This window comes from Bombina bombina, chromosome 1 (assembly GCF_027579735.1).
Source record: "Bombina bombina isolate aBomBom1 chromosome 1, aBomBom1.pri, whole genome shotgun sequence".
NCBI classification, from domain to species: domain Eukaryota; kingdom Metazoa; phylum Chordata; class Amphibia; order Anura; family Bombinatoridae; genus Bombina; species Bombina bombina.
In genome coordinates this window covers 1,217,342,250-1,217,355,573 of record NC_069499.1, presented here as the reverse complement: position 1 = coordinate 1,217,355,573, position 13,324 = coordinate 1,217,342,250, and the positions used below count along the sequence as shown (strand labels likewise).

Genomic DNA, 13,324 nt, shown 5'->3' with positions numbered 1-13,324 from the left:
TTTCCTGATCCTCCTTCTTCATGGGTACCTGATAATACCCAGACCTCAAGTCCAGGACGCTGAACCACTGGCTTCCAGAAAGGGCATCTAGCAGATCTTCTATCCGTGGCAGAGTATATTGATCTGGCACAGTCCTTTTGTTTAAAGTCCGATAGTCTATGCAAAGCCGGACTGTGCCATTCTTTTTCCTAACTACCACTATGGGTGAGGCATATGGACTTCTGGACTCTTTAATAATGCCAGATTCTTCCATCTGTTTGAGTATATCCCGGACATCTTCCACATCTCGAGGGGGTATTCTCCTTGATCTTTCTCTGAAAGGAGCTGGGTCAGAAAGTCTGATAGCATGTGTGGCACTCTTTGCACATCCCACATCCATTTCTTTCCTGGAGAAAACTTTCTCTCGAGTAGCTAATTTGGATCGGAGGCTATCTCTCCACTTTGGTGGTAGAGGAGAATCTTCCAGTTCAAAAACTATAGGTCCTTCATGATCACCTCCCTGTTCTGCCTTTACAGACATTACTGAAGAGACTTGGTCCAACAAGTGAATCACACCAATCTTCTGGTGACGATCAATTCTGATCTCTGTGGGTGTTAAGTTTCTTATCATTATGGGAAAATCTTTACACCAGTGATTCCGCCAGTCTTTCACCTCAGGTATGAGAGTCCACCCTTTTTTTGCATCCTCCTCAGGCAAGGACTCAATGAGGTATTGCCTGGTTCCTCCTGATATTTCATGGTGCATAGATGCTATGGCTCGTAGAGTCTTAGTCTCTCCAGGCCTTACAAATAAAGGTTCTTTCCCTGAGTAGTGGCATGATCCTGGTCTAGCTTGTAGGGCTAGTCGATGGCATTCTTTCCCTAGAACAGGGCTGACTTCCATCAGTCTGGTTAGAGATACATCTCCCACTTCAGTTAGGTAGGCCCTGAACATGTCCTGCACCATTCTTGCGTTGGTACCCAAAATTATTGGGGCGCACATTGTTTTCTTCATGGAGCATACAAGAGCTTCCAATTCCATAGGGCAGATCATTCCTGTGTTTAACTGTGGGATTGTTATTGTCACTCTTATACATCCCTCTACAGGCTGGGCCTGAGATCCCACTCCCCACAACTGCAACTCTCCTGCTGGCTCCAGGGGAATATGTTTTAAATGATGGTCATAGAAGTCTCTATTAATGATGGTGACCTGGGATCCAGTATCTAACAAGGCCGAGGCATGAATATCTTCTATTTGTAACTGTATCAGAGATTTGGGCCCGATCTTGGCCCCCACAGATAATATGGGTGTGGTTCTTTTTCCTCTTTTCCTGAAAGGACTGGTAGCTTGAGCCTCCTCCAGCTCAATAGCTAGCACATCCACTTCTGTATCTGATGAATTAGTGGGACACTCCCGCTTGAAATGCCCTGATTTTCCACACTTAAAACAGTTCCCTCGGGGGGACTGTTCCTCTGGGAATAACCTTCCTGTGGTCTCCCTGCGGTGCTGCCTCCTGGTAGGAGAATAATCTGTTCTTCTTGGCGATGACTTAGACAATAATTCTAATTCAGCTACCTTTTTTTTAAGGACGAACAGTTCCATATCCTCTTTATCTGCAGCTTTAGAAGAATTTCCTTTTTGTGGAGGAGATGGGGACATTTGGTTCTCCAGTATTTTTGCTTTTCGGATCAGTGTGGAATAGGACAAGACTTGATCATCCAACTTAACTCTTAACATGATCATGACTGGATCATTGCTAAGGCCTCCCTTCTGAATTTGTTTGGATAGTCGAGCATCCAACTCAGATGCAGTGACTGCTCCATTATGAAACAGTTTTCCCAGTGACAATTGTAATCGATTGATATAGTCTGAAGCTTTCTCATGTTCCTTCTGTTTAGTGGCTAGGAACTTGATTAATAGATCATCAGAGTCCTCAGATTTTCCATACGCATCCTGCAAAACTTTCAGGTAATCTTGTGCGGTAGCTTGTTCATTCACTCCCCTAAACAGCCTTATCATATTTGTAGCTGGGAAACGAAGACTCTCCATTATCCGTTGTTTTTTTATGTTATCCGTACAAGACCATTCTTCCAATAATTGTACAGCATTATCCTTCCAGGCCTTAAAGGGCTCCTCCCCGGCAGGAACAGGTTGATTCCCAGAAAACACTTTCAGCTTACGGTAACTGTGGGTATGGGTAGCTGTTACTATGGCTTCTGAGAGTTTTTGCAGTATTTCAGATATGTTACTCTCTCCTGAACTTGTGGTTCTCAATAGGGAATCGCCTGGTTTTGGGGATGTTGGAGATGAGGGAACCACTAGATCTGGGGTCTTAGGGGCAGTTGTCCCTTGCACACTGGAAAAGTAGACATTTCGTTTGGGGATGGCCCCAGTCTCTACAGGGGTAACCGGTAATCTCCTGGGGGGTTTCTCTGACAAAGGGGACAGAATCTGGGAATAACTTGATACATTAAAGTCTCTTTGGCCTATAGTGGAGGGTTGCTGCAGTGTAACCCCTTCCTCCTTATCAGGGAGAGCGTACACTAAGCGACATCCTTCAGGAGCTATTTCAAGAAGGTATAGACATGTAGGCCTATGACGGCCTCTCAAATCTGCATGGGAATATACTAACATGTAAGTTTGACCGTATGAATCATGCAGGATGTCTCTGATGGTAGCCATCTCTATTCCCAGTATAATCTCTACGCACTTGGTGACATGTTTTATCTCACTATAGGGAGGTACCTGGCATATCATCACTGCATGATGCAATGGTACCTTCTGTTGCTGGGCCCAATCTGTTACAAATGGGAGTGTGGGCCGGGGAATTAACAGATCCTTACTGGGTGTACCCCAATTTATCTCAGCAGTACCACCAAATGTAACGGGGTTTGGCCTAGGCTCACAATTACCCCTGTGGGTCTTTACCCCAGCTACCTCCATGTGCTCTGCAGGCTGATCCTGAGTCTCCGCTACCTGGGAGTTGGGGTACATGACTGTGGCAGTGCCTCCACCTGACTGGGCATCCAGGGCAAGAATGGGTTTCCCAGACAGGAACATAATAAATAACTACAACACACACAGTAATAACAGTAAAACAGTATGAACATGTATTAAAGGATTATGGTAAATAAAAATAAGGCAAGAAATACAGTGGCTAACTAACACACCGACTCTCTCTAACCAGGCCCAGCACCCTCCCAAACCACCTGCGAACCCACCCTCAGGCTTCACCCTAATGGCTGATGGGTACCAGTTGGTGCACATAAATGTTGGGGCCCTTTAAGGTAATCCACATGCATTTAAACAGTTGCAGCTCATAGGAAACTGCAATCCACAGGAAGAGCTGTTTATAAGTTTATGTGATGGACAGAATGCCCTGTCAGTATGACAAGGAGAGAGGATACTTCTTACCACTGACAGGATTCTGCACAGGCTGAAAGAAAACTCCAAGGTCTGCCAGTCATTTACTTTGTCTGCATTCTTCTCCACAGCTCTCTAACAGGGACAGACTGCAGCTGGCAGCATACACTAAATCAGCAGAGGAATGCTGTTACTTTACAAGATGAAGTCTGCAGCTCTCACACAGCCAGGCCTCACACACACCTTCACTGCTCTGACATGTCTGCTTCCTCCTGTGTCTTACACTCTTCTTTCAGTTTCACTTGATCACATGACCAACCAGTCTAATAGTTGCCTAGGCAACTTCTCCTGCAGAATGTATACAGGTGCAAATGTTCAACAGGAAGGGCTACACTTAGTTTTTATAACTTCAATCAAAAGTTTGTTATTTTACAATAGCACCGGAGCGTGTTATTGCCTCTCTGGCAGAGTTTGAAGAAGAATCTACCAGAGTTTTTACTATGATTTTAACCGGAGTAGTTAAGATCATATTGCTGTTTCTCGGCCATCTGAGGGAGGTAAAAGCTTCAGATCAGGGGACAGCGGGCAGATGAATCTGCATTGAGGTATGTAGCAGTTTTTATTTTCTGAATGGAATTGATGAGAAAATCCTGCCATACCGTTATAATGACATGTATGTATACTCTACACTTCAGTATTCTGGGGATGGTACTTCACTGGAATTACTCTGTAAAAAGTACATTAAACCTTTTAATAGGTATTTATTATGTTAAACGTTTTTGCTGGAATGTAGAATCGTTTGCATTTTCTGAGGTACTGAGTGAATAAATGTTTGGGCATTATTTTTCCACTTGGCAGTTGCTTGTTTTAATTGTGACAGTTTCGTTTCTCTCTCACTGCTGTGTGTGAGGGGGAGGGGCCGTTTTTGGCGCTCTTTGCTACGCATCAAAAATTTCCAGTCAGTTACTCTTGTATTTCCTGCATGATCCGGTTCATCTCTAACAGAACTCACGGGTCTTCAAACTTCTTTGAAGGGAGGTAGATTCTCTCAGCAGAGCTGTGAGACTTATATATTGACTGTGATTAAAAACGTTGCTCTCTTATTTTTACGTTTCAAATTTAATTATTGTTACTTTACTAATGGGAACAAACCTTTGCTAAAAGTTGTGTTGTTTTCAAGGATTGATGCTATAACAGTTTTTCAGTTCATTATTTCAACTGTCATTTAATCGTTTAGTGCTTTTTTGAGGCACAGTACGTTTTTGTTAAATAAGATTGTAACCAAGTTGCAAGTTTATTTGCTAGTGTGTTAAACATGTCTGATTCAGAGGAAGATACCTGTGTCATTTGTTCCAATGCCAAGGTGGAGCCCAATAGAAATTTATGTACTAACTGTATTGATGCTACTTTAAATAAAAGCCAATCTGTACAAATTGAACAAATTTCACCAAACAGCGAGGGGAGAGTTATGCCGACTAACTCGCCTCACGTGTCAGTACCTGCATCTCCCGCCCGGGAGGTGCGTGATATTGTGACGCCTAGTACATCTGGGCGGCCATTACAGATAACATTACAAGATATGGCTACTGTTATGACTGAAGTTTTGGCTAAATTACCAGAACTAAGGGGCAAGCGTGATCACTCTGGGGTGAGAACAGAGTGCGCTGATAATACTAGAGCCATGTCTGATACTGCGTCACAGCTTGCAGAGCATGAGGACGGAGAGCTTCATTCTGTGGGTGACGGTTCTGATCCAAACAGATTGGATTCAGATATTTCAAATTTTAAATTTAAATTGGAGAACCTCCGTGTATTACTAGGGGAGGTTTTAGCGGCTCTTAATGATTGTAACACTGTTGCAATACCAGAGAAATTGTGTAGGTTGGATAAATACTTTGCGGTACCGGCGAGTACTGACGTTTTTCCTATACCTAAGAGACTAACTGAAATTGTTACTAAGGAGTGGGATAGACCCGGTGTGCCGTTCTCACCCCCTCCAATATTTAGAAAGATGTTTCCAATAGACGCCACCACACGGGACTTATGGCAAACGGTCCCTAAGGTGGAGGGAGCAGTTTCTACTTTAGCTAAGCGTACCACTATCCCGGTGGAGGATAGCTGTGCTTTTTCAGATCCAATGGATAAAAAATTAGAGGGTTACCTTAAGAAAATGTTTGTTCAACAAGGTTTTATATTGCAACCCCTTGCATGCATCGCGCCGATTACGGCTGCGGCAGCATTTTGGATGGAGTCTCTGGAAGAGAACCTTAGTTCAGCTACGCTGGACGACATTACGGACAGGCTTAGAGTCCTTAAACTAGCTAATTCATTCATTTCGGAGGCCGTAGTACATTTAACCAAACTTACGGCTAAGAACTCAGGATTCGCCATTCAGGCACGTAGGGCGCTGTGGCTAAAATCCTGGTCAGCTGATGTAACTTCTAAGTCCAAATTACTTAATATACCTTTCAAAGGGCAAACTTTATTTGGGCCCGGTTTGAAAGAAATTATCGCTGACATTACAGGAGGTAAGGGCCACGCCCTGCCTCAAGACAAAGCCAAAGCTAAGGCTAGACAGTCTAATTTTCGTCCCTTTCGGAATTTCAAAGCAGGAGCAGCACCAACTTCCACTGCACCAAAACAGGAAGGAGCCGTTGCTCGTTACAGACAAGGCTGGAAACCTAACCAGTCCTGGAACAAGGGCAAGCAGGCCAGGAAACCTGCTGCTGCCCCTAAGACAGCATGAATCGAGGGCCCCCGATCCAGGACCGGATCTAGTGGGGGGCAGACTCTCTCTCTTCGCCCAGGCTTGGGCAAGAGATGTTCAGCATCCCTGGGCGCTAGAGATCATATCTCAGGGATACCTTCTAGACTTCAAATTCTCTCCCCCAAGAGGGAGATTTCATCTGTCAAGGTTGTCAACAAACCAGATAAAGAAAGAAGCGTTTCTACGCTGTGTACAAGATCTGTTATTAATGGGAGTGATCCATCCGGTTCCGCGGTCGGAACAAGGACAAGGGTTTTACTCAAACCTGTTTGTGGTTCCCAAAAAAGAGGGAACTTTCAGGCCAATCTTGGATTTAAAGATCCTAAACAAATTCCTAAGAGTTCCATCGTTCAAAATGGAAACTATTCGTACAATCTTACCCATGATCCAAAAGGGTCAGTACATGACCACAGTGGATTTAAAGGATGCTTACCTTCACATACCGATTCACAAAGATCATTACCGGTATCTAAGGTTTGCCTTCTTAGACAGGCATTACCAGTTTGTAGCTCTTCCATTCGGATTGGCTACGGCTCCAAGAATCTTCACAAAGGTTCTGGGTGCCCTTCTGGCGGTACTAAGACCGCGAGGAATTTCGGTAGCTCCGTACCTAGACGACATTCTGATACAAGCTTCAAGCTTTCAAACTGCCAAGTCTCATACAGAGTTAGTTCTGGCATTTCTAAGGTCGCATGGATGGAAAGTGAACGAAAAGAAGAGTTCTCTCTTTCCTCTCACAAGAGTTCCATTCTTGGGGACTCTTATAGATTCTGTAGAAATGAAGATTTATCTGACAGAAGACAGATTAACAAAGCTTCTAAATGCATGCCGTGTCCTTCATTCCATTCAACTCCCGTCAGTAGCCCAATGCATGGAGGTGATCGGCTTAATGGTAGCAGCAATGGACATAGTACCCTTTGCACGTCTACATCTCAGACCGCTGCAATTGTGCATGCTGAGTCAGTGGAATGGGGATTACTCAGACTTGTCCCCTACTCTGAATCTGGATCAAGAGACCAGAAACTCTCTTCTATGGTGGCTTTCTCGGCCACATCTGTCCAGGGGGATGCCATTCAGCAGGCCGGACTGGACAATTGTAACAACAGACGCCAGCCTACTAGGTTGGGGCGCTGTCTGGAATTCTCTGAAGGCTCAGGGACAATGGAATCAGGAGGAAAGTCTCCTGCCAATAAACATTCTGGAATTGAGAGCAGTTCTCAATGCCCTTCTGGCTTGGCCCCAGTTAAAAACTCGGGGGTTCATCAGGTTTCAGTCGGACAACATCACGACTGTAGCTTACATCAACCATCAAGGAGGGACAAGAAGCTCCCTAGCAATGATGGAAGTATCAAAGATAATTCGCTGGGCAGAGTCTCACTCTTGCCACCTGTCAGCAATCCACATCCCGGGAGTGGAGAACTGGGAGGCGGATTTCTTGAGTCGCCAGACTTTTCATCCGGGGGAGTGGGAACTTCATCCGGAGGTCTTTGCCCAAATACTTCGACGTTGGGGCAAACCAGAGATAGATCTCATGGCGTCTCGCCAGAACGCCAAACTTCCTCGCTACGGGTCCAGATCCAGGGATCCGGGAGCGGTTCTGATAGATGCTTTGACAGCACCTTGGAACTTCGGGATGGCTTATGTGTTTCCACCCTTCCCGCTGCTTCCTCGATTGATTGCCAAAATCAAACAGGAGAGAGCATCAGTGATTCTAATAGCGCCTGCATGGCCACGCAGGACTTGGTATGCAGATCTAGTGGACATGTCATCCTGTCCGCCTTGGTCTCTACCTCTAAGACAGGACCTTCTGATACAGGGTCCATTCAAACATCAAAATCTAACTTCTCTGAAGCTGACTGCTTGGAAATTGAACGCTTGATTTTATCAAAACGTGGTTTTTCTGAGTCAGTTATTGATACCCTGATACAGGCTAGGAAGCCTGTTACCAGAAGGATTTACCATAAGATATGGCGTAAATACCTATACTGGTGCGAATCCAAAGGTTACTCCTGGAGTAAGGTTAGGATTCCTAGGATATTGTCCTTTCTACAAGAAGGTTTAGAAAAGGGTTTATCGGCTAGTTCATTAAAGGGACAGATCTCAGCTCTGTCCATCTTGTTGCACAGGCGTCTGTCAGAAAATCCAGACGTCCAGGCCTTTTGTCAGGCTTTAGCTAGAATCAAGCCTGTGTTTAAAACTGTTGCTCCGCCATGGAGTTTAAACCTTGTTCTTAACGTTCTACAAGGAGTTCCGTTTGAACCCCTTCATTCCATTGATATAAAGTTGTTATCTTGGAAAGTGTTATTTTTAATGGCTATTTCTTCGGCTCGGAGAGTCTCTGAGTTATCAGCTTTACATTGTGATTCTCCTTATTTGATTTTTCATTCAGATAAGGTAGTTCTGCGTACTAAACCTGGGTTCTTACCTAAGGTAGTCACTAACAGGAACATCAATCAAGAGATCGTGGTTCCTTCCCTGTGCCCGAATCCTTCTTCAAAGAAGGAACGTCTTCTACACAATCTGGATGGAGTTCGTGCCCTCAAGTTCTACTTGCAGGCAACTAAGGATTTTCGACAAACGTCTTCCCTGTTTGTCGTGTACTCTGGTCAGAGGAGAGGTCATAAGGCTTCGGCTACCTCTCTCTCCTTCTGGCTTCGTAGCATAATTCGTTTAGCCTATGAGACTGCTGGACAGCAGCCTCCTGAAAGAATTACAGCTCATTCTACTAGAGCTGTGGCTTCCACTTGGGCCTTTAAGAATGAGGCCTCTGTTGAACAGATTTGCAAGGCTGCAACTTGGTCTTCGCTTCATACTTTTTCCAAATTTTACAAATTTGACACTTTTTCTTCTTCGGAGGCTATTTTTGGGAGAAAGGTTCTTCAGGCAGTGGTTCCTTCTGTATAATGAGCCTGCCTATCCCTCCCGTCATCCGTGTACTTTTGCTTTGGTATTGGTATCCCAGAAGTAATGATGACCCGTGGACTGATCACACATAACAGAAGAAAACATAATTTATGCTTACCTGATAAATTCCTTTCTTCTGTTGTGTGATCAGTCCACGGCCCGCCCTGTTTTTTAAGGCAGGTAAATATTTTTTAAATTATACTCCAGTCACCACTTCACCCTTGTTTTCTCCTTTCTCGTTGATTCTTGGTCGAATGACTGGGAGTGACGTAGAGGGGAGGAGCTATATGCAGCTCTGCTGGGTGAATCCTCTTGCATTTCCTGTTGGGGAGGAGTTATATCCCAGAAGTAATGATGACCCGTGGACTGATCACACAACAGAAGAAAGGAATTTATCAGGTAAGCATAAATTATGTTTTTTTTCACTTCTCTCATTCAGTCCTTGGCTAAAGCCTGCCACTTCCACCTTAAAGGGACACTGAACCCAATTTTTTTCTTTCATGATTCAGATAGAGCTTGAAATTTAAATCAACTGTCTAATTTACTCCTATTATACATTTTTCTTTATTCTCTTGCTATCTTTATTATAAAAGCAGGAATGTAAATCTTAGCAGCCAGCCCATTTTAGAGTCCGCACCATGGATAGCGCTTGCTTATTGGAGGCTTACATTTACTCACCAATAAGCAAGCATAACCCAGGTTCTCAACCAAAAATGGTCCGGCTCCTATGCATCACATTCCTGCTTTTTAAATAAAGATAGCAAGAGAATGAAAAAAATGATAATAGGAGTAAATTAGAAAGTTGCATGTTCTTTCTGAATCAGGTATAGTAAGGTTAGAGAACCAAAATGGGGTTTGCGACATTTAAGTCAGGTGTAGAATTATACACTGAATTTATCAAATAGCAAATGAAATAGAATTACACTTTATTAACAAATATGCTTAAACAGACGTTACTAATAGGAGATGCTGATAAGGATATTAAATTCAGGGTATAATAACCTCTGAATAGTACTTCAGGTGATCCTAATTAAGCCAGCATTCCCCCACTGGTAATCACACAAGTAAAAATGAGTGGTATAGAGGGCTAGTGAAAAGTGGGAAAAGTCACTACCAAATTTCAATAATTAGCAGCCTCTAATCTATAGCACCCAAAGGTTAAAACTTAATAGAGATTGGGCTAGTGGACTTGGTGTAGCGTGTCTGGTCTCTAAAAGTCAATTAGATGTAGAGATAGTGAGCAAAAAATGTAGGATTAGCTTATGATTCCACTCATGTAGTCACACACATCTGAGAGTTAGCTATGCGCTCAAATGCGTCCTCCTACCTGCGTACTGCTCTGATTGAACAGATTCAGCCGATTGCTAGCTATGATCCCTATCGTTCAAAATTAACACACATACAACGCATTGCATACAGAAAAACTAGCAGATATGTGTAGCAGTGGTTTTTGAATTAGCTATCAGCTAACTATATCACCACTGTTAAATACAAATTGTCAAAAAACTTCAAAGTCAGAAGCTACTTAGTAACTTAAACATAGCGTAATAGCTTATATGCTTGTTCAGGAAGAAAACAATGTATCGACATTCCCACATATAGTGCAGATTCTGTGGCGGTATTAAACATAAAAACCGCTGACATTCACTTAAGGTATTGTGTGTGTTAGACCAGTTTGAATCAACCACGCTGTTGCACCAAGGCCACGCCCACCGACGCGTTTCTGTCACAGAGCGTGACTTCGTCAGGGCATATCTGAATCAGGAAAGAAAAAGGTTTAGTGTCCCTTTAAAAACATCTCTAAAATTAGACATTTCCTTACACAAGACACAACTAAGGTTTTAATCCCCTCCTGCTAAAGCCTGCCGCTTCCACCTTAAAAACATCTCTAAGATTAGACATTTCCTTACACAAGATACAACTAAGATTTTAATCCACTCTCTTATCCTTTCCCGCCTTGACTACTGCAACTCCGTCCTCTCTGGTCTACCTAGCCGCTGCCTAGCTCTTCTACAATCAATAATGAATGCCTCTGCCAGGCTCATCTTCCTTACACATTACTCTTCATCTGCTGCACCTCTCTGCCAATCCCTTCACTGGCTTCCACTTGCCTCCAGAATTAAACACAAAATTATTATTCTCACACACAAAGCCCTCAACTGCACTGCTCCCCCCTACATCTCAGACCTTGTCTCCAGATACTCTCCTTCCCGTCCCCTTCGCTCTGCTCATGACCTCCTACTCTCCTCCTCTCTTGTTATTTCCTCACATTCCCGTTTACAAGACTTCTCCAGACTGGCTCCCATCTTATGGAACTCCCTGCCTTGCATGTAAGCCTATGAGCCCAGCTGTTTGTAGATCGCCTTCATAAGAGCTGACTACAACAGTGCAACTCTCGGCAGGGCCCTCTACCCATTTGATCCCTATAAATGTTATTTTGTATACCGCCTATGTTTACAGCCCCAATCTGTTGGCGCTCTACAAATACCTGATAATAATAATACTTATAGACATATAAAATGTGTCTATCATTAAAAAAATATGAGAATTTGTGGTAAATTTATCAAGCACACACCTTTTAGGTGGCGGAATAATCCCGATCCGATCAGAATGATTGACACCCCCTGATAGCTGTCAATTGGCAGAGAATGTGCAGGGGCGGTATTGCACAAGCATTTCACAAGAACTGCTTGTGCAATGTTAAATTCCGACAGCGTATGCATCAGCATTTAGCGATGCAGGGCGGACATGATTGACTATAGCGAATCAAGACCGCCTGGGCTTTAATAAATTGACCTCTAAGTGTGTTGTTTTCTTTTTAGTATTAAACAAGGTTAGAGGGACAGTCAACACCAAAATTGTTATTGTTTAAAAAGATAGATAACGCCTTTTTTTACCCATTACCCAGCTTTGCACAACCAACTTTGATATATTAATATACTTTATAACATTTAAAACATCAACATTTCTGCCTGTTTCTAAACCACAAGACAGCCTCTTATCACATGCTTTTTTATTAGCTTTTCACAACAGGAGACTGCTAGTTCATGTGGGTCATATAGATAACATTATGCTCACGCCGATGTGTTGTGGATGACACTGCACTAATTGGCTAAAATGCAAGTCAATTAATAATAAATAAATAGCCATGTAATCAGGGGGCTTTCAAAAGAGGCTTAAAAAAAGGTAATCACAGAGGTAAAAAATATATTAATATAACCATGCTGGCTGTGCAAAACTGGGGAATGGGTAATAAAGGGATTATCTATGCAATTTTTAAAAAACAAACAAACATTAGTTGACTGTACCTAGGTAGGCTCAGGAGTACACACATCTCGGACACTATATGGCAGAAGTGTGAGCAACAATATATAACATTGTTACAAAGGTTGTTGTAACACTGCTGCCCACATATTTGTTTGCACACATTTTTATATCTGCAAGGGTTTTTCTTTTTATCTCCCTGTCTATTTATAGAAGAGCTGTCTGTGATTTCCTCGTTATCACTAATCACTTTCTGCATTTGTAAAATAACTGTTGTGTCTTTGTCCACAGTGCCTCTGTAAGGATAACCTCTACCCATTAATTGGTTTCTTTGGGAAAGGCTATGGGAAGAACAATGAGCCTATTCGTGGATACATATTAACATTCCTGATTGCATCTGCCTTCATTCTCATTGGTACGTGAATACACTTGTAACTGAAGAAACGTTTTCCAAACCAAAAAAACATTAAAATATTTCTTCTTGTTTTGAATATAGTCTTCTGTATTCTATAATGATTCACCTTGCCGTACCATATGTATGTGTTTGTGAATACCTGAGTCATTTTCAACAAATATTTTGTGATCACTAGTTCTAATGATAGAAATTAGTATTACACATTTAATGGTCACATAATATTACCGATCAGGATTTGATGAAGGAGCAGAAAGACATACGCTTTCTACATTCAATTGTACTTCCCAGAGGAATTCAGCCATTTCTTTGTTTGGTAAACGTTGATGAGTCTATATAGAGTGATTTGACAATTTCTTTCATGTAATTAGCAAGAGTCCATGAGCTAGTGACATATGGGATATACATTCCTACCAGGAGGGGCAAAGTTTCCCAAACCTCAAAAATGCCTATAAATACACCCCTCACCACACCCACAAATCAGTTTTACAAACTTTGCCTCCCGTGGAGGTGGTGAAGTAAGTTTGTGCTAGATTCTACGTTGATATGCGCTTTGCAGCAGGCTGGAGCCCGGTTTTCCTCTCAGTGTGCAGTGAATGTCAGAGGGATGTGAAGAGAGTATTGCCTATTTGAA

At 42.8% G+C, this 13,324-nt stretch overlaps 1 protein-coding gene across 1 annotated transcript in view; it reads left to right on the top strand.

The window, feature by feature from the left end:
- The window catches only part of SLC12A3 (solute carrier family 12 member 3), a 311,203-nt gene that overhangs the window by 103,821 nt on the left and 194,058 nt on the right, over nt 1–13,324 (top strand). Inside the window, exon 12 of the mRNA XM_053700267.1 lies at nt 12,570–12,693. Coding sequence (XP_053556242.1) covers nt 12,570–12,693 — 124 coding nt within the window. The remainder of the gene's footprint in view (nt 1–12,569; nt 12,694–13,324) is intronic.